Below are 20,549 nucleotides of genomic sequence, written 5' to 3' on the forward strand. Positions count from 1 at the left end.
CTATTAATTATAGCATGGGTAAGATATCAAAGAAGAATGGTGGAGATCCAAGCAAAGAAGTACAATGGAATAGTGTTATGGATGATGCTTTAGTGGATGTTTTTTTACATCAGGTGATCATAGGTGGTAGAGTTAATGGAACTTTTACCTCTAAGGCATATGATGACATAGTGAAAGAGTTAGTTGAAAAATTTGACATGGAGATTAACAAGGATAAGGTGAAAAATCGACAGAAGACACTGAAAAAGAATTTTCATGAATGTTATTACATATTTAAAGATGGATTGAGTGGCTTTGGATGGAATGATTCTTTAAATATGTGGACAACTGAACCAGAAGTTTGGGAGCCACTCATAGCGGTAAATTACCATTTTTTGTGAGTTTAATTTTATATTACATAATTATATCTGTTGTTTAATCATTTGTATTGGTTTGTAACAGTCTAAACCTGCAGCCAGGAAGTGGATGACAACATCTATACCTAATTACTCTAAGATGGCACAACTTTGGGCTAAAGATAGAGCAAAAGGTGATCATGCTGAAATTGCAAAGGAGAAACGTGCTAGGTATGCTGCATCTACCACTATTGATGAGATTGATAATTTGATATCTCAAAATGAAGTTTCTTTGGAGAACTTTGAAGTGGAAAATGATCAGAGGTCACCAGAAATTAATGTTGCACGTTCTCGAGTGTCATCACAAGATGCAATGTCTTCTAAAAGCAAGAAAAGAGGACTGGCAGAAGATGATGAAATCGGGAATGTAATTTCCCAATCATTTGATAATGTATCAAAGGCAATTGATAGGGCGACTGAGGTTATGGCAAAATGCTTTTCAAAGTCATATGGAGCAGAAGTTCACACAGCTTTGGGCATATTAGACTTAGATCCAATATCAAAGACTGAGGCCTACATATTTTTGATGGAAAATCCAACATATAAGGAGATGTTCTTTGGTTGCCCAGATCATGAGCGCAAATGTGTCTTATTGACACTGATGTCTAGGTCTAAAAATTAAAAAAAGTGTGGGATTTTTTGGCCAACCTGAGTTTTGGAATGGATTATGTTATTTTGTTTTATTTTAGCAAGACTCATTACTGGAGTTTTTTTTTTTTTTTTTTTAAGATATTTGTTTGCATTGTTAGAGAATATTTATTTTGTTAAGAATAAATATGTGATTCGTGAATTGCTTTACAACATAGAAATATACATAACTTGTTTTTTAGCTACAATAATATTTTCTTTTTTCCTTAAACTAGAATTATTTTAGTTTTATATCAGGAAATTGATTTGTTAATAGTTCTATCACCTTTGGTCTTAGCATGATGCAATCTATTCACCTTGAAAAACTATATTGTAATTCAATAATTTAACACAGACCTAATTGTGGCTAACTAGTTTCACATCATCCACTAAATTCTAAACATTTCAAAGTAATTATAAGTTCTCATTAATTATTTTTTATGTTTTTTAAAATGAGGGGTATAATAGTAATGTTATTATAAAATGATTTCATTCCATTCCTTTTAATGTTACTTCCAAACAAGGTTACTTACTTTTCATTCCATTCCATTCCTTTATTTTATAACATCCAAACACGATTTTTAAATTTCATTCCATTCCATTCCATTTCATTCATTTTTACTTTCCATTCCATTCAATTCCATTTCATTTCTTTAATGATTATTTCATTTCATTCCATTTCATTCCTTTATGAATTCCCAAGCGGAGCCTTAGGGAAAAAGTAAAGGAAAATAACCACAATTGATGTTAAAAAATATATATATATATATATATATTTATATTTTCAAAATTTACCCATTTTAATAAATGAAAGTAAATGTAAAAAAAATAAAAAATAAAAAAGAGTGGGAGAGACACAGAGTCACTCTGAGTCACTGACACAGTCTCTTCCTCTTCCGTTAGAAAATGTCCCAAAGCAAACAAGCAGGAGCACCGAAGATCCTCCGACGTAGGACGAAGCGTGATGATCTCCCAGAAGAAATCGTGTTGGAAATATTAGCAAGACTGCCAGTGAAATCCCTCCTAAGATTCAGGTGCGTTTGGAAAACCTGGTACTCTTACATCACCAACCCCAATTTCATCTCCACCCACTTGCTGTGCTACAACAACAACCATGATGGTGGTTATGTCATACACATGCCCAAGGCTACTTATTCCATGGCTTATTTTCATCTTCCTCACAGTCAAATCTGTACGCTCGCTTTCGACCGCACCTTTGAAACCATATCCGAGTTTAGAATTCCCTTCACTTTTGAATCTGGGTATCCCAATTTAGTGGGTTCTTGTAATGGCATATTATGTTTCACTGATTGTGTCACATCAAAGTCTAAAGATGTATACTTGTGGAACCCCAGTATTAGAAAATTTAAGAGGTTGCCTAATACTTGCTTGACCCAGTTAAGTAATGTGGCACTCGGATTTGGGTATGATTCCCAGAATAATGACTACAAGGTTGTCAGGTTTTCATGGACTATTGCCAAGCCTAAGCCTCCCCCTGAGGTTGAGGTGTACTCATTAAGTTCGGATTCATGGAAAATAATTGAACTTGGAATCTCCTGGAGACCCAATGTTTTGGCCCACTACTTTAATTATACTTTGACATTCCCATTTGTGATTGGACATTTGCATTGGATGATAGAAATGATAGATGAAGGAGGTGCGCAAGAGGGTCGTTTTACTTCTATGATTTTGTCATTTAATGTCAATAGTGAGAAATTCAAAGAGCTACCATTGCCTGATGATGAAGGAAATTGTATTTCCAAATGTCTTACGTCATTCAAGGAAAAACTGGCTTTGATCAAATTTGAAAGTTGTGTGCCACCACATAGCATGCTTTTATGCTCCATTTGGTTGATGAGGGAGTACGGTGTGTTTGATTCCTGGAATAAACTCTGTGTTGTACCAGTTGAAAGCTATCCTAATTTCATTGGCTTCACCAAGTATGGTTTACTTCTAGTTCGAAAATGGTCTCAGCTGGTCTCTACTAACAGTGAATTAGAGAGCAAAGATAAGTCTTTTTTAATTGACCCTGAAACTCTACACGAGAAGGAGATTAGTTACATTGGTAATCACATTGATAATCGTTTTGACATAGCTGCTTACATGGAGAACCTTACTTTACTTGATGGAGAAAATCTGGTATCTTACTGAGAAGATGGTGCTATGTGTATAACAAGTGATGTCATCACAGGTATGTATGAATTGAAACTTCTGTCATGCATTTACTGGTTGCAGTAGGCATGTTAGTATTGTTGAAACCATAATTTATGCCCTGGATTAATATGATCCTTTTATGGTGGCAGCTGTTATATATCAGTATTTTTTTTGATAGGTAAAGAAAATTTTATTAAATAAACTGTTATATATTAGTATTTATTTCCTTTTATGGTTGACAGTGTTTGTGAATGATTATTACACAGATAGTGAACCAAAAAAAATGATGAGCCAAAATAACCTTGTTTACTTGTGTGTGTCTCTGCTGTAGTGATAAAAAGAACTCATTAGAGCTATCTAACTATATATTTTCTTAATAATAAAAAAAGATATGACAAAAGAGATAGAGGAAAAAAAAAAAAAAAACAAACAAACAAACAAACAGGAATAGAAAAAGAAATGGTACATGAAATGTTTTCTTCTTTGAGGGGGAGGTTTGGTGGGAGAATCAGCGGGGGACTTGGAACGCGATCCCCTGGTGTCTGTCTCATGTGGTGTTTATGGAGAAAGAGGAATCGTCTTCGTCGTTATTTTGATGGTAGGATTTAAGAGTGGTGAAGTTGAAATAGTTATTGTTAAATTCTCTAAGTCTACATTAATCATTTGTAGTAGTTTTTATTTCCTATTTTGCTAAAATCTTTCGTTTTTCATTTTGTAGCTATGCCCTTTGTGTGTCTTTGTGGAAACATAATAAAAATGAATGTAAGAGGTTTTCTAAACTTATCAAGTTTGAGGTGGGTTGTGTTTGTTGTATTTGCTTTTGGCTGGATCCATGGTGTGGGGATGTCATCCTTAAGGGGGCCTTTTTGGCACTGTTTCAAATTGCCCTAAATAAGGACACTTATTTGGCACACTATATGCATTGGACTAATGGAGTTATTCATTGGGACGTTTTCTTTACCAGATCAGTCCATGATTGAGAGATGGAGATTTTACATTATTTTCTTGGCTTCCTCTATTCCCATAAAATTGGTAGGGCTAGGACTGACTATGTGGTGTTTATGGAGAGAAAGGAATGCTCATTGCTTTGATGGGCAGGGGTTAAGTGTGGAAAAGTTGAAATCCTTATACGAGTGGATGTAATGTCTCCATCTCCTCTCTCACAAGGCTTCTAGAGTTTCTGTATTCTCTAGGTCTACATTAATCCTTTGTAGTAGTTTTTATTTCTTATTTTTCTATAATTGGTCCTTTTTTATTTTTTGTTTGTAGCTATGCCCCATTTACACTTCCCATCATCCCATGTACTAGGGTGGTTTCACTTATGTTATTTTTAATGAAGTACTTACTTATCCCAAAAAAGAAAAAGGAAAAAAGAGACTGAAAGAAACTCAAAGTTGAAACCTATGGTGTGTTTTTAGGGAAACATATTTAAAATGGGTTTAAAGGTTTTTTAAATTCATCAAGTTTGAGGATGGTTGTGGTTCTTGTATTTTCTTTTGGCTTGATCCATGGTGTTGGAAGGTGATCCTTAAGGAGGCCATTTTGGCACCATTTCAAATGATCTGAAATAAGGAGATTTAAGTGGCAGACTATATGTGTTGGAATAACTGAGTTATCCACTATTTTTTCAAACTTGAAAAAGAAAAAAAATAAAATAAGCACCAGGGGATTTTTTATGAGTAGGGAACCAAAAATAAAATCCTTTTTTTGTTTTCTCTTTCTCTCTCTCTCTGAAATAATTGCTAGGATAGCTATATATTCGTTATAATTTTATAAATGTTTAATTAATTTAAATAATTGTTATATACAATTGCGTATGTTTCAATGCTCAGTCGTACACAATCAGTCTTAAATCAAGGAAAGGAAGAAACAGAAACCTGTTGAAAGTAATTCAAAATAGTGTAAAATATATTAAATTTTGTTATATTAATTCAAATTTGTATTATTATATAAATTTAGAATTATTGTTTTAATTTATAAATTATGGTAGGTTATTAATATAGAATAAATAATAAAACTTCTTTTAACTTTCTAGAAACTCTTGGTTGTATACTAATAAAATAATGATATAATATAGGCCTATCAAAAAACAATAATAATAAAATAAATAATAAAGTGGTTTTTGTTGTATATTTTGCTGAAGGAGGATGAGAGCAAAGAAAAGGAAGAAAACTGGGTAGAAGTTGAATTTCAGATGTGGGAGAGCTGCAAGATTGAAAGAAAGAATTTTTTTCTGGAGAGAGAAGCAGAACAGGAATGCAACAAAGATGAAGTGGACTCAAAGTGGAAGGAGGTGAAGAACTTTGATCAGATAAATGGGATATCTTCTACAGAAAACATTGATGATGGTGGAAGCCCACCATCAAAGCAGTAGCAACATTAGAAGAAGAAGCCTATGCTTGGAAACTTTGGAAGCCTTCTCAAGAAGAAGGGCACTAGCAGACATAATTAGAGAAATAGACCAGTTTGGCTTAATTTCTGCCCTACTAGCAGGCAGGTATATTTGGTATTATTGCACCTATATGTTTTTGCTTCACTGTCTATGCTCCCAGAAAGCCGAATAAGTTAAAGAAATGAAGATGCTTGTATCATGTTTTTAGTTTTTTCTTCGGTTTCTTTTGCTTTTAATGTGATTCCTCATGTTGGAGTTTTTTTTTTTTTTTTTTTTACCTTCATTTTCATTGTGTTAATTGTTCTTGTCTTGATTTTGATGTGCTGTTGTCCATTGTCTATTCTAACTGGATATGTTGTAGCAAAGAGCTGCAAAATTTTATCTTGGTGTACAGTAGTCTATTAAATGGATAAATCACACATTAGTTATCACTGTTGGTTGTTGGCTTGTTGCCAAGTTTAAACATCATTGAAGCGTGAAGAATTACTGTTTAGAAAGGGAACCACACAATTAGTGTCTTTTGCTGCAATTGAATTTCATCTGATTTGGAAAGTCTTATCAATCTAGCAAACTTTACCATTTCAAGTTAGTTAATTGAAGTATACCGACTGATTTAGGAAGTGAATTTCCATGTTGCCAAGTTCTGATGTGCCATGCATAGGTTTAATAATAGGGAAATAGCCTCCTCTAGCTCCAACTGATTGACATTATCACATGGTAGGGAACACCCACTTACCTTGCAAGTGCAGTATCTTAAGATCAGGACTGACATGAAATTACTTGGTAGCCTAGTTGCATGTCACTCAAAAATTAAATGTTTGCATGAAAGTACTTGCTAGGAAAGTTATTTAACTGTTTGTTTAGTTGGGTAAGACAGAACTTTCTGTTTTGCACATATGGAAGTATTTTTTTTAGAAATCTGAAGAGAATTTTTCTATTAGTTGTTGAGCGTGAAACAAGCATCAGTACTTCCTTTGTTCCCAACATATATGAGATAATACACAAATTTGTCTTGTGTCAGCCTTTCCATGTATTGGAAATGCTGATTGCCTAAGTATTGGAGTATCGGATGTCTTATTTCATAAGTTGAATCAAAGAGTTCTGCAACATTGCAAATGTTACATGGACTTTTTTTTCTGGATGGACTTCTACATGTACTGTTTGTTGTTGTTATTGTGGTCAGCTGCATAAAAAGTATACTGAAAGTAAGTGTTATGTGATAGCATATAAATGTATCTAAGTGACCCCAATGCTCTTCTCTAAAAAAAAAAAAAAAAAAAAAAAAATTCATCCCAATGCATACTTGTAGCCATAGGCCGGTGAAGCTTAGGCGGGAGACATGTTTTATTGGTGCTGAGCATGGCCAATTGAACAACATTTTTATTTTAGAACGAAACACACACACACAGAAGGGAGATGGAATGAGGATTTAACACAAAGGCAGGTTCTGCTTCTTCTGTCTAGATCACATACTAAAAACTATGCATGTTTTGTTTTCTGCAATTGTTGCGTCACAATTAAGTTTGACAGGTGTTCTTCAAACATTTAGCCATCATATAGGATTTTCCATAAGCCCCAATTTGGATATCATATGACTGTATGCCTACTTGACGTGTTTTTTTTTTTTTTCTTTCTTAGTGAAGTTTTCCGGTTCAGAAAAAAATAAATAAAATAAATAAAAGAATAAAACAAAAGAAGAAGAAGAAGAAGAAAAAAGAAAAGAAAAGCCAAGTAGTTGAAAAACGTTTCCTAGTTCAAAAAATTAAAATCAAGAAGATTTGCAGTTAAAGAATCTTGTGGTCCATTGACATTCTCTAAATTACATTTCAAACCCAAGGGTGTACCAAAGTTAAACATATTGTTTCTCACAATAAACCAAGCTAGATTCTGGTTGGTGGGGTTAAGAATCTTAACACTAACTGTTTGCCTATATGACATGTATTTTTCGTTTGTTAGTGAAGTTTTCTGGTTCAGAAACAATAAAAAAATAAAAAGCCAAGTAAGTTGAAATCCATTTCCAAATGTACACTGTTGCAAAAAAATTTTAACAAGAAGATTTGGAGTTAAGAAATCCATTTCCTCTAGACTTCTCCTGATTCATTTTGTGCAGACAACATTCTAACATGATCATGCATCTTATATGCTCTTCCCTTATCATTTATTTTGGCTCTTTGGAACATTCTGGTTCACAATAAATTGATTTTCCAACAATGAAGCAACTCTATCTCTCAACTCGTTCTCAAAACTATCCATTTTACCTATGAATTTTACTATTATGCTTGTAACACAAAAGTTTCACTTACTAAACAACTAAGTTGGATTCATGGTTCCTTCCCCCTATTAGCTATTTGCAATCATAAGTTGAATATATATGGCAGCTCCAAAGAAAACGATGATTCTTTGGGAGCGAACGGTATTATTAAAGATTAATGAGGTTATTAGATTGTCATTTTCTTGATTAACATAGGATATCAAACCAACAATAAAATAAACTCTTCATCTAGTAATTGTAACGGTTTATTTGGTATAGATTGTTTTTATTGACTTTTTTATTACTATTTAAAAGTAAGCTAAATAAAATGTATGAATAGAAAGGTGTACATTCTCTCTTAAATGCGATAAAACATATGCTATTTTGCCTATATATATATATTGGTTGTCAATTCGGTAGCTATTGTTTTCAAATATGTTTCAATGACATTATTACTGCTAGTGGTGGCGCCACGTTAAGGGCAAGTTGGTCCCAGGCCCACCTTGACTTGAAAAAAGAAAAAAAAAAAAATTTGAATACCCCTTAAAAAAATTTTGGGAACACTCTCAATTTATTTTTTATGCCAATAAAATTAAATTTTGCTCCATTATTTGCTCTACTTTCAAGCAAAAAGAAAAAGCCCAATTTTTTTTTTTTAAAACTAAAATCTAAAAAAAAAAAAAAAAAAACATAGCAAGCCCACCCTCGGAGAAAAAAGCCTAACATCAATCCTAAACAAAACTAACCCAAACAGATTCTCAAAAAAATTTTAGTTAAATTTTTATTAACTAAATACGGCCTAACCCAAATGAATTCTCCAAAAAAAAAAAAAACCCAAATTACCAATACGTGTCCGCCGATTGATCAAAATCATCAAATGGTAAAGCAAATTAGCAAAACTGAAATCAGAATTGAACTTCTAACCTAAACGAAAAAAACCTCATCAACGACCAAGCTCTAAGCACATCGGCGCGACGGCACCTCCAACTAGACTGCCTCAAACTCGAGTAGCAGAGCACATCAGGCCTCAAACTCGAGTAATAGCAACGGCGAGATCGGAGATCGGATCAGAGATTGCTTGGCTTGCCTTGTTGCCTCGACCCTCGTCCCTCGAGTCCTTACCTCGACGTGTTGTCGCAACACCACCCTTCAGGGCTTAAGGTATTTTAGTTCTTTACTTCTCTCTCTTTTTCTCTATCAATCTATCTCATCTAAATCTTACATCTTTGACTTTGCTAATTACTGTGCTCTGATATGAGAGTGACTGAGTGAGAGCAGAACTCTCTCTTTCTTTCTTTCTCTTTGAACTAAAATGAGATTCTCTTTATCTCTCTGTTTCTCTATGTCTAAATGTCTAATTGCTTTTACTTTATAACTTTATTTGACATTTTGACTTTATTGGTTTGTGAGTTTGTCATTTTGTGAATTTTGTGTGTTGTGAATGTTTTATATGTTTAATATTTTGTGGAATGTTGATGGGCTCTTATGACTCTTGTCTGTTGAGTGGGCAGTGGATGGGGACCCTGGGATCGTGGGGTGGGATATTTGAATTGGGGACAGGTAGAGGAGGCTAAAGGCATGCAGAGGCAATAGAAAAGACAAAAAATTAAATTATGTTAGGCATTAGGTAGTGGATTGAGCCGTGGATAATGCACATGGGGTGTATGTTAATGCACAATAGGATGTGTGCTAGACTGCTAGTAGTCAATAAAGAAAAATAACGATGCAACTAAACAACAATTGTTAATAATTTAATTAACTAATACATTATAAAAGACAAACAAATTAAATTATGTTAGGTAGTGGGTTGAGCCGTGAATAATGCATAGTGGGTTGTATAATTTGTACTTTTTAAAGAACACCTTGAGAAAAATTCCTGGAACCGCCATTGATTACTGCCATCTACTAATAAAAAATGTTAGTGTAGCTAATAAAACATTTATTTATTAGCTCAATTATAAAAAACAATTTCAAGTAAACAGCTTGAAAAATTAAAAAAAAAAACCACATTAACTAAAAAAAGATTTACTCAACAAAAACTAAAATCTCCATTTTCATGAGTCTTGATAACCAAAAAGTATGAAAGCAATTTAAGATGAGATCAAATATCAAAAATATCAACCAATTATAAATTTTTCTGTCTTTTCATTTTTCAACTTTTGTTTCTTTTCCTTCACATTTTTTTTTTTTTTGCCCTAAGCATGGAAAAAGAAAAGTAAAATATCCTCTTATACTTATTTACTTCTATTATTTTGTTAAAAAAATATTTATATTTTAAAATTGTACACATTTTAATAAATGAAAGTAAGTGTAAACAAAGCAGCGAAAGAGTTCGCTAAAAATAAAAAAAAAAAAAAAAAAAAAAAAAAACGAACACACACAGTCTCTTTCTCTTCCGTTAGAAAAGTCCCAAAGTAAAGAAGCACGACAACCGATGATTCTCCGACGTAGGACGAACAATCATCTCCCAGACGAAATCGTGTTGGAAATCCTAGCAAGGCTACCAGTGAAACCAGTCCTAAGACTCAGGTGCGTTTGCAAATCCTGGTACTCCTACATCACCAATTCAAATTTCATCTCCACCCACCTTAATCACAATCATCATCATGATGATTATGTCATACACAAGCCCAAGCCTTTTCCCTATCATCCTTCTTCTCGTTCTAACCTTCAAGTCTGTACGCTCGCTTTCGACCGCACCTTTGAAACCATATCCGAGTTTAGAATTCCCTTCAATTTTCCATCTGGGTATCCCGGTTTGGTGGGTTCTTGTAATGGCATATTATGTTTCACTGATTTTATCACATCAAATCCTAAAGATGTATACTTGTGGAACCCCAGTATTAGAAAATTTAAGAGGTTGCCCAATACTTGCTTGACCCAGTTAAGTAATGTGGCACTCGGATTTGGGTATGATTCCCAGAATAATGACTATAAGGTTGTCAGGATTTCACTGTCTACTGTCAAACGGCCCAAACCTATGCCTCTCCCTGACGTTGAGGTGTACTCGTTAAGTTCGGATTCATGGAAAAGAGTTGGATTTGGAATCTCGTGGAGACCCAATGTTGTGTTCCGCAAATTTAATTGTACTTTGAAATTCCCATTTGTGATTGGACATTTGCATTGGACGATAGAAATGATAGAAGAAGGAGGTGGGCAAGAGAGGCGTATGGTGTGCTTGATTCCTGGAATAAACTCTATGTTGTACCGGTTGATGGTTTTATTGGTTTCGCTGGTTTCACCAACTATGGCACATTTCTATTTCTATTTCAAAACATGCCCCGGCTGGTCTCCACCAACAGTGAATTAGAGAGGAAATATAAGTCTGTTTTAATTGACCCCGAAACTCTACATGAGAATGAGATTAGTATTCAAGTTAAATATAATTTAGATGTAGCTACTTACATGGAGAGCCTTGCTTTACTTGATGGCGCAAATGTGGTATCTTACTAAGAAGATGCTGCTATATGGTATAAGAAGTGATGTCATACAGGTATGGATGAATTGAAACCCCTCTTGCTTTTACTTATTGCAGAAGGCATGGTAACATTGTTGAAACCATATTTTTTTCCCTGGACTATATTATCCTTTTGTGGTTGGGGCTGTTATATATTAGAATTTGATATTGTTTGTCGATGATTGTTGCACTCAGTCAACAAAAAAAAGGTAATTGGTGAACATAACCTTTTTTTTTTTGCTTGTGTGTCTCTGCTGTAGTGATAAAAAGAACTCAGTAGAGCTCTGCAGCATTTTTTTCCCCGCCAAAAAAGAAAAAAGAAAAAGAAATGACAAAAGAGATAGAGCAAAATTCAATAATAATAAAAAAAATGAAATTGTTTAGGAAACAAGGAGGCATTCCCATTGTTGTATCGCATTGCATGAAACACCCACTTACCCTGCAAGTGCAATATTAAGATCAGGACTGACTTGAGTTTAGATGATTGCCTAGTTGCACGTCAGACTCAAATGCAAGGAAACTTCATTTGTTCTTCTGTTTTGCACATATGGAAAGGATTTTTTTTAATAGAAATTTGAAGAGAATCTCTCCGTTAGTTGTTGAGCATGAAACTAGCATAAGTGCTTCCTTTGTTCCCAACATGTATGTTATAATCCAGACTGGGGGTAGAAATTAAATTTAAAATGTAGGAGAGCAGCACAATTGGAAAGAAAGAATTTTTGCTAGGGACAGAAGCAGAGCAGGAATGCTTTGAAGAGGAAGTGGACTCAAAGATGGAAGGTGGTGAGAGCTTTAATTAGATGAATAGGGTATTTTCTACAGAAGACATTGACAATGGCGGAAGCTCACTGATACAACCCCCGCCTCGGCCGCATGTAGCACCTTTTTTCCCACGTGGGGCTATGGTTAGATCAAGGAAATTCTGGAAATTAACAGAAAAGAATAAGGATAAATTTCTGGTTATGCTTCGAGGGATAACCGGGACCTCCTTAACAAGCAAAAGCTTGATTGTTTTACTGGAATATTCAGATGCTTCTTATTAATAAACGTAGGCTATAAATAGCCTCCAACTGAGCATACAATGCATTCCTAATGATAAAGATAAAATAACATCAAGTCCTATCCTATTTCCAACTCCTATCTCTGTTGGACACACCCAAGTAAAGTCATTATTTGAAGAGCAACCCTATAAACATAAATAAGATAACCATTAATAACTCCTAAACAAATCCTAAACAATCAGATAACTTCAACAAGCTAGAACCAATCTTGTGCAGCAGATAACCCTCATCCAGAGCAGCCAAGAGATAGTAACAACTGTGCTGCATAATCTGAACTATGCTGCATAATCTAAACTGTGCTGCTGTCCAAATCCACTTCAACAAGCTGGTTCATAACACTCACCATGAAAGTAGCAGAAACATTAGAAGGAGAAACCTTTGCTCAGAATGTTTGGAAGCCTACTCAAGAAGATGGTCACTAGCAACCATAAGTAGAGAAATAGACCTGTTTGGCTTAACTTGTTTCCTACTAGCAGGAAGGTATATATGGTATTAATTTGCACCTAAATGTGTTTGCTTTATTGTTTATGCTTCCTGAAAGCAGAATAGGCTAAAGAAGTGAAGAGGCTTGTATTAATTTTTTAGTTTTTCCTTCTATCACTTTTGTTTTTTTAATGCAATTTCTCATGTGGGACAGTATCTTGTATGTGATGGAGATTTTTTTTTGCCTTCATTTTCATTTTGTGTTCATTGCTCTTCTTATCTTAGATTTTTTAAGAGTGGTGATTTCTATCTGTATTTTGTTGTGCTGCTTCCCGTTCTCTATTCTAAATGGATATGCTAGTCATTGCAAAGGGCTGCAAAATTCTATCTTGATGTGGTAGATGGATATATCACACATCACTGTCAATTGTTGCAGATTTTAAAACATGATTATTGCCTGGGAAAAATGTTTGCAAAGGGAACCACACAAGTTGATGTCTTTTGCTGGAATTGAATTTCAACTGATTTGGAAACAGTCTTATAAATCTAGCCAACTTTACCATTTCATGTTATTTTATGTTTCCAAATTCTGATGTGCCATGCATACCTTAAATCAGAGGGAAATAGCTGCCTCCTTCTGCAACTGGTTAACATTATCACAGGTAGAAAACACCCATTTACCTTGCAAGTGAAATATTGAGATCAGGACTGACTTGAGTTTAGATGATAGCCTAGTTGCATGTCAGACTCAAATGCAAGGAAACTTCATTTGTTCTTCTGTTTTGCACATATGGAAAGGATTTTTTTAATAGAAATTTGGAGAGAATCTCTCTGTTAGTTGCTGAGCACGAAACTACCATAAGTGCTTCCTTTGTTCCCAGCATGTATGAGATAATCCTTGGACTTAGTCTTGTGTCAGCATTTCAATGTATTGAAATTGCTGATTGCCTATGTATTGGTGTATCAGACGGCTTATTTCATAAATTGTGGTGATTCCAAGAGCTTGCAACATTGTGAATGTTGCATTTACAGTTTGTTGTTACATGGATCAGATGCCTCAATGCATATTTGTAGGCGTTTGTTGTTACATGCCTCAATGCATTTACAGTTTGTTGTTACATGGATCAGATGCCTCAGTTTGTTGTTACATGGCAGGTGAAGTTTAGTTGGGGGGCATGTTTTAAAATTAACCAATGGTTAATTTGAAAGAAGCTTTTTAGCTTTGAACAATCCCAAGTGTATAGAAGTACCTGGGGTCAAATAGAGGGTCTTGGCTGTTCTTCTGGTTTGGAAATAGGAAAGAATCTTATTACATGCTTCATTCAGCTGCTCATCTGCATTCTTTAACACCGCAGTTATGCAGGTTTGTTTTTCCTCAACTGGTGCGTCACAGTTAATCCTATGTTTGGATGGAGGGAGATCCCTGCTTATCCGTCCATCCCAAACATACATAAGTTTGACAGGTGCTCTTCAAACATTTGATTGTCTTAGAAACTGTTGAAGCACAATTAAATTTGGAAGCCTTTATATCATATGAATATGACTGTAGGCCTACTTGACTGTTGTTTGTGGTAGTTTGTTTGTTTGTTTGTTTTTTTTTTTTTGGGTAGCCTTTTCAGTTAAGAAAAAAAAAAGAATAGACTAGGTAAGTTGAAATACATTTCCAAATATACACTAGGGCAGACAATTTTTAACAAGAATATCAGGTGCAAGAATCTTGTGGTCAATGATGCTATCTAATTCTCTCATAACAAAAATTCTGGGTGTGATCTCCCTGTCTCACTTGTTTTATGGAAGGAAAAAAATAGGAGTTAAAAATAATATGTGAAATATATTAATGATAGAAGAGGACATTGTCGAGTCATCCTTTTACTATTTTGCTCTTTACATTGTAATTAGGAAAAAAAATTACTATTTTGCTCTTTACATTGTAAATAGGAAAAAAAAGATGAGTAGTGACTAGTTCATTAAGGCACATTTTTGTCTGATGTCATTTTAACATGATTATGAATCATATATGCTCTTCCTTAACTCTTATCATTTATTTTGGCTCTTTGGAACATTTGGGTAGTTCACAATAACTGATTTTCCAACAATTAGAAAACTCAATCTCTGAACTCGTTCTCGAAAAGAATTTTACTATTATGCTTATAACACAAAAGTTTCACTCTCTAATTTGGTTATTAGATTGTTGATTTCTTGATTAGTATATGATGTCACAACAATTTTTGTAGGATTAGTGGACATGGTGGACATGATTTGTCATGGAACAATTCCATGAACAATACAAGTGTGGATTAATGGGGTTTGTTTCAATATTTTTTTATTTTTCTATTTAAAAGTAAGCTAGATAAAAGTGTGAGGCAGAAAGGTTTACATTCTCCCTTAAATGGAGAAAAACATATGCTTTTTCACCTCATTTAATTTTTATTTTTTTTTAAATTATGTCAATTTGGTACCTACCAACATGCTTCAATTATACCATTACCATTATCTACTAATAAAAAATGCTGATGTAGCTAATAAAATATTTATTTGTTAGCTTAATTACAATAAACAATTTCATGTGCTTGGAAAATAAAAACCACATCAACTAAAAAAGATTTACAAAAAAAAAAAAAAAAAAAAAACTCTCCATTCCCTTGAGTCGTGATAACCAAACAGTATGAAAGAAATTCAAGATGAGATCAAATATCAAAAAAATAAATCAATTATAAATTTTCTTTCCTTTCTTTTTCAACCTCCCTCTCTTTTTTCTTCACTCTTTTCTATTCTTCTTTATTTATTTTTATATAACCAAAAAAAAAAAAAAAAACCTATGTTAAGTACTAAAAGCATGGGTAACTGGGTGGTGGGCTCATTGGTTAGGAATATGAAGTAAATCCTGAATTCCTAGATACAATCAATTATACTATCGGTCCATGTGGTTTTTAAAGTATCTCATGGTTAAGGAGTTGAATAGTCTAGCCAAAAGTTGAGACTAAAGTTGTCAATTCCATTTTGATTGTCATTCCGACTTATCCATTGAAACAAAATATTTCGTAATTGGTTTATTCCACAATTTCCAACGCATTATTTTGAGGATAAAGTCGTCAATTCCATTTTGATGGTCATTCTTTGTTTATCCATTGAAACAAAATATTTAAGCATGAGTCTATTCAAGTGAACTGTTTCGGGGTTAGTGCTAAAAGTTATATATTAGAACATAATCAAATTACACCTGATGTAACTCAAATTAATATTACATCTCTAATAGGTTTTTATTAGATTAATATATGGAAAATCCTATTTGATTATATGTTCACTTTGTTTTTATCACGCATATCAAATTTCTCGCCAATTGGATGTTATTTGTTATTCGATTAGTAAACTCATTTTTTATGCATTATTTTTATTTTTATTTTTTAATTTTAACATTTAGTAGATAGAATAGTTATCAATCTTTGATCATCTTAATTTCACTATTATGGAGCTTATAAGAAAAAAAAATGTAATCCAACTATAGATTTTTCAAAATTTGCATTCAATCTAAAACATTGAGTAGTATAACATTACTAAAAGTTGTCAGGTATAACTTGAACTATATATGTATTCCTAAGACCTCATTACATATTAACTTACAAGGAATTCAATTTTCTAATCGTTCTGGTGAACAAAATTTTTATTATAATTTTTTTTTGGAGAAAGAACTCAATGGAATTTTTTATTTATTAATTATAAAAATCCAATGGAATTGAAAACATTAGTTAGGGCACCATTCCATTGTTTTAAGGGTTATTTTGGTACCTAAACTTCAACAAAATTTTGTTTTTCATCTCAAAAACATAGTAAATATTGTACTGCCTATAAATACCCAAACTCTTAATGAATTAAAAAAACGTGATAGGAACTTGGTGAAAATTGCACAACTTTTTATGCCATCACCAATTCGTTTCTAATAGATAAGAGGCCAAAACAATATTAATACCTAGCGCAAAAAATTTTAAAGAAGAAAATTTGGAGTTAACTTGTGACTTAGAGACACCTTCTAATTTTCTTATAGAGAAAATTTTGAAGTTGCATCTCCCATTTCTCACTTATTTTAAAGGGGGAAAAGTTTTATGCTGAACATAGGATAAGGTGGGGGTGACTAGCATAGGATATTCAAAAGTCATTTGTGTCAAACTGAAAATTTTTATAAGGTTTAGATTAATGAGGATTTATTTTGATATATCAGTGGAGTGATGATATGAAATAATTTTGTTCTAATTATAAAAGAGCCAATTTCCTTGTTTTTCTTCTTCTATTTTTATCTAGTAATTGTAGGCTATTTAATATAGATTTTTTATTAATTTATTTTATTTAAAACTAAATTAGATAAAAGTACAGTTGTACTTAGAAAAATGGTTAAATAAAAAGGTTCTTCATCTAAGTAATTATAACATCTAAGTAATTGTAAGGGTTTATTTGGTATAGATTATTTTTATTGATTTACTTTATCTAAAAATAAGCTAGATAAAAGAACAATTACACTTAAAAATTGTGAGGTAAAAAGGTATACTTTAAAGTAATTTAATTTTTTGAATTTGGTTAGAATCGCTTACTATTACTACCCGAATCCCCCCTTTCTCCTTCAACCGCTAGGTAATAGACCATCTCAGTAGTCAACTCCTTTAGATGGAAGTAAACGTAGGCTTAAATATGAGATCAATCAAAAAAAAAAAAAAAAAAAAAAAAAACTCCTTTATTTTACTTAAAAAATTACTTGAAGATTTATTCAACAAAAACCTAAAATCAAACATTTTAAAAATCTAATCTCCTTTATTTTCCTCTATTTTCTTAACAACCAAATAATAGGAAAACAATTCAAGATGAGATCAAAGCTCCAAAAAATTCAACTAAACAAAAAATTCAACCAAGAATTTATTAAAACAAAACAAAAATTATGTGATTACACAATGGAGAAATATAATAAACAAAAAAAATATGTCTACACAACATAGAAATATTAGAGAAATATGAGTTACCTTTTAAATGTTAAAATTCAAAATATTAAAACTTTTAAAAGGTTAAAAAAATTTGAAGATTTAATTAAAAGATTCAAGCCCAGCAATTAAATAAACAAAACAACAATTAACAAACTTATAAGAAAAAGCAACAAATCTATAATTTTTATTGAACAAATCAAATAATCCTAACTTTAATGCATTGACCGAAGAAGGAGAGGAGTCCAATACATAAGTGGAATATGTGAAGCATGAGCCGCCCTAAAAAAAATCTTGAAGAAAAATAAGTTTTAAGGAGAAAATTGTGTTGCGGCAAAAGAAGATAATAGCAGATCTAATCATAAAATCTAAAATAAAAAGAATTTAAAATAAAAATAATAAAAAAATAGTGGTGACCAACGGCCATACATATAAATATAAGATATTGACCAACCTTTATAAAAAGATGTCAGTTTCAATATTCACTTTGTGGTGAGGGTCCTTAAACATCATCTTCTCTGTAAATAGTTTTTGGGGCTTAGGTTTTCTACGCAAGCAATTCTTAAATAGGAGAGAGTAGAGGCGGTGGGAGAGTGTCCTTATTTAGCTAGAAGTCTAATTTGCATTGGAAAAAGAAAACAGTGATGAGGTGGAAAATTTAATTTAATTTAAATTTAATTTAAATATTGTGTTGACGTGGAAAATTGTGGGAGATTTAAAAGATTCGGTTTTATATATATATATATATATATATATATAGATATGGCGCACACTGGACGAATTGAGCATACCCGGAAAATGACTTCCTCCAATACATAAAAACTAACGTGTAATGTATGATACGTTAAACATTTAGTAAAATATTAAACACATATAATACGGAAAACATATGGATGGATACAATTCGATATCTTTTAATAAAAATATATTTATAAAATTCAGCATAAAAATACAAAGAGGGTACCGTATAAAACATTTATATTTTAAAATTTTGTATGGAATCATTTACCACATATATATATTTTTTGAGATAAATACAATAATCATTGTATTTAATTGATTCATTCGATTTAAAAAAAAAAAAAAAAAATACACACACACAAGGCAGCTTGAACAGTAGATATTAAACCCAAAATTAGTGTTGCTCACTGATTAAAAAACACACAGTGTGTCTCTTCTTCCGCTGGAAAATGTCCCAAAGGAAAGAAGAAGGAGGAGCGATCCTGCGACGTAGGACGAAGCACGATGATGATCTCCCAGACGAAATCGTGTTGGACATTTTAGCAAAGCTACCCGTGAAATCTCTCCTTAGATTCAGGTGCGTTTGCAAACCCTGGTACTCTTCCATTGCCAACCCCAGTTTCATCTCTACCCACCACCTTAATCACAGTTATGTCATACTGATACACATTCCTAGGAATATTCCCATACCTTTTTTTCCTGGTTCTTCACATTCTAGCGATCAAGTCTGTACTCTCGCTTGCGACCGCACCTTTGAAACCATATCCGAGTTTAGAGTTCCCTTCATATCTTTTGGGAAGAAAATATTGGTTTCATATCTAAAGTTTGTTTGAAATCAGACAAACATGATAGAAAATCAACAGAAAGTAAAATTGTTTTTAATAATTTAAGGACCATACAAAAACTAATAGTTTATAAGAACAAAAATTCAAATTCCATGCAAACTTTAATAATGAGACAAACTTTGTTACTTTGTGCTGGTCTTTGTTTTAAATTTTTCATTCTTTGACCGCCCATTGGTTTTTTCTTGGTGAAGAAGAAGAAGAAGAAGCTCTTTTCTATACTACTTCCTTTCTAATCTGAATTTCGACAGCCATTCGTCTAAATTCATATCATATGAAAACAGATGATCCATCCACATCACCGGAGTCCACTGTAGTCTGTATATACATAATTATGAGTTTTTTTTTTTTTTTTTTTTTTTTGTCGTTATCATTAGTCATAATGAGTTGCCTTTCTTGACAACTCTTAACTTTAAAAATAAAAATCTAGACGAATGGGCCCCCTTGGGTGGCTCATGAGTCATACGTATATACTCTTAACTTTAAAAATAAAAATCTAGAGGGGCCATGGCCCCCTTGGGTGGTTCTATCCCTACCTTCCAAATATATATATCCTCAAAAGAGTTGGCAAATTCCAGTTTTCTTTCAAAATTAATATATATAAATATATATATATATATATGGTTCATATTAAGAAAAATATTTATAATTTTTTTGGCTATAAATATTAATCTACCACCTTAAGAAGCTATAAATTTTTTTTTTTTTTTTTTAAAATTGAACTCTTTTATGTCTCAAAGATTGCTCTTTTTTTAAGTAGAACAATTGATGACATGACAAATCTAACAATATTTTCATAATTTTTGAGGACATAAATTATGAGTAATATATTATAAAAATGTTTTTTCTTTAAATAAAAAATAAAATAGTGGTGATCTCATATAAAAATAATTGGACAAAATTTAGGTATAATACCTTAGATGCTGTTTTCTAGATTCTCTTTTTAAGATTCAACAATGTAGCTTTTTAATTAAAAAATACACTTTCATCCCATAAAAAAAAATTCACATGACATAATTTTAAAAAGGGAACCTAAACAACATCACCTAAATATTGTACCAAAGTTTTACTCAAAATAATATACTAAAATCTAAACACAATCTATATTCTCAAAAAAATTATTTTAAAAAATTATAAAATTGATTGTAGACTTAAAGTGGTGCTGTTCGTAGAAGCAGAACATATGGTTAAATAAGAGGTGGTATATCACGCATCCAATATACAAGGTATTTTATAGTTAAA

At 32.4% G+C, this 20,549-nt stretch overlaps 2 protein-coding genes across 7 annotated transcripts in view; both read left to right on the plus strand.

The window, feature by feature from the left end:
• The window catches only part of LOC126699594 (F-box/kelch-repeat protein At3g23880-like), a 64,351-nt gene extending 58,572 nt beyond the window's left edge, over positions 1–5,779 (plus strand). Inside the window, exons 2-3 of one of the 4 annotated variants that reach the window (XM_050397498.1) lie at positions 2,237–3,213; positions 5,320–5,779. In XM_050397498.1, coding sequence (XP_050253455.1) covers positions 2,237–3,173 — 937 coding nt within the window. In that variant the 3' untranslated portion in view covers positions 3,174–3,213; positions 5,320–5,779. Of the gene's footprint in view, positions 1–2,071; positions 3,214–5,319 lie in introns of all 4 variants that reach the window. The other 3 variants (XM_050397497.1, XM_050397496.1, XM_050397509.1) reach the window with 3 other exon arrangements.
• The window catches only part of LOC126699596 (F-box/kelch-repeat protein At3g23880-like), an 84,062-nt gene that overhangs the window by 50,137 nt on the left and 13,376 nt on the right, over positions 1–20,549 (plus strand). Inside the window, exon 1 of one of the 3 annotated variants that reach the window (XM_050397519.1) lies at positions 10,173–10,971. The exons of 1 other annotated variant lie outside the window; for it this stretch is intronic. In XM_050397519.1, the coding sequence (XP_050253476.1) occupies positions 10,254–10,971 (718 nt within the window). In that variant the 5' untranslated portion in view covers positions 10,173–10,253. Of the gene's footprint in view, positions 1–10,172; positions 10,972–20,549 lie in introns of those variants that run through there. One more of the 3 variants, XM_050397518.1, reaches the window with a different exon arrangement.

This window comes from Quercus robur, chromosome 9 (genome assembly GCF_932294415.1).
Source record: "Quercus robur chromosome 9, dhQueRobu3.1, whole genome shotgun sequence".
NCBI lineage: Eukaryota > Viridiplantae > Streptophyta > Magnoliopsida > Fagales > Fagaceae > Quercus > Quercus robur.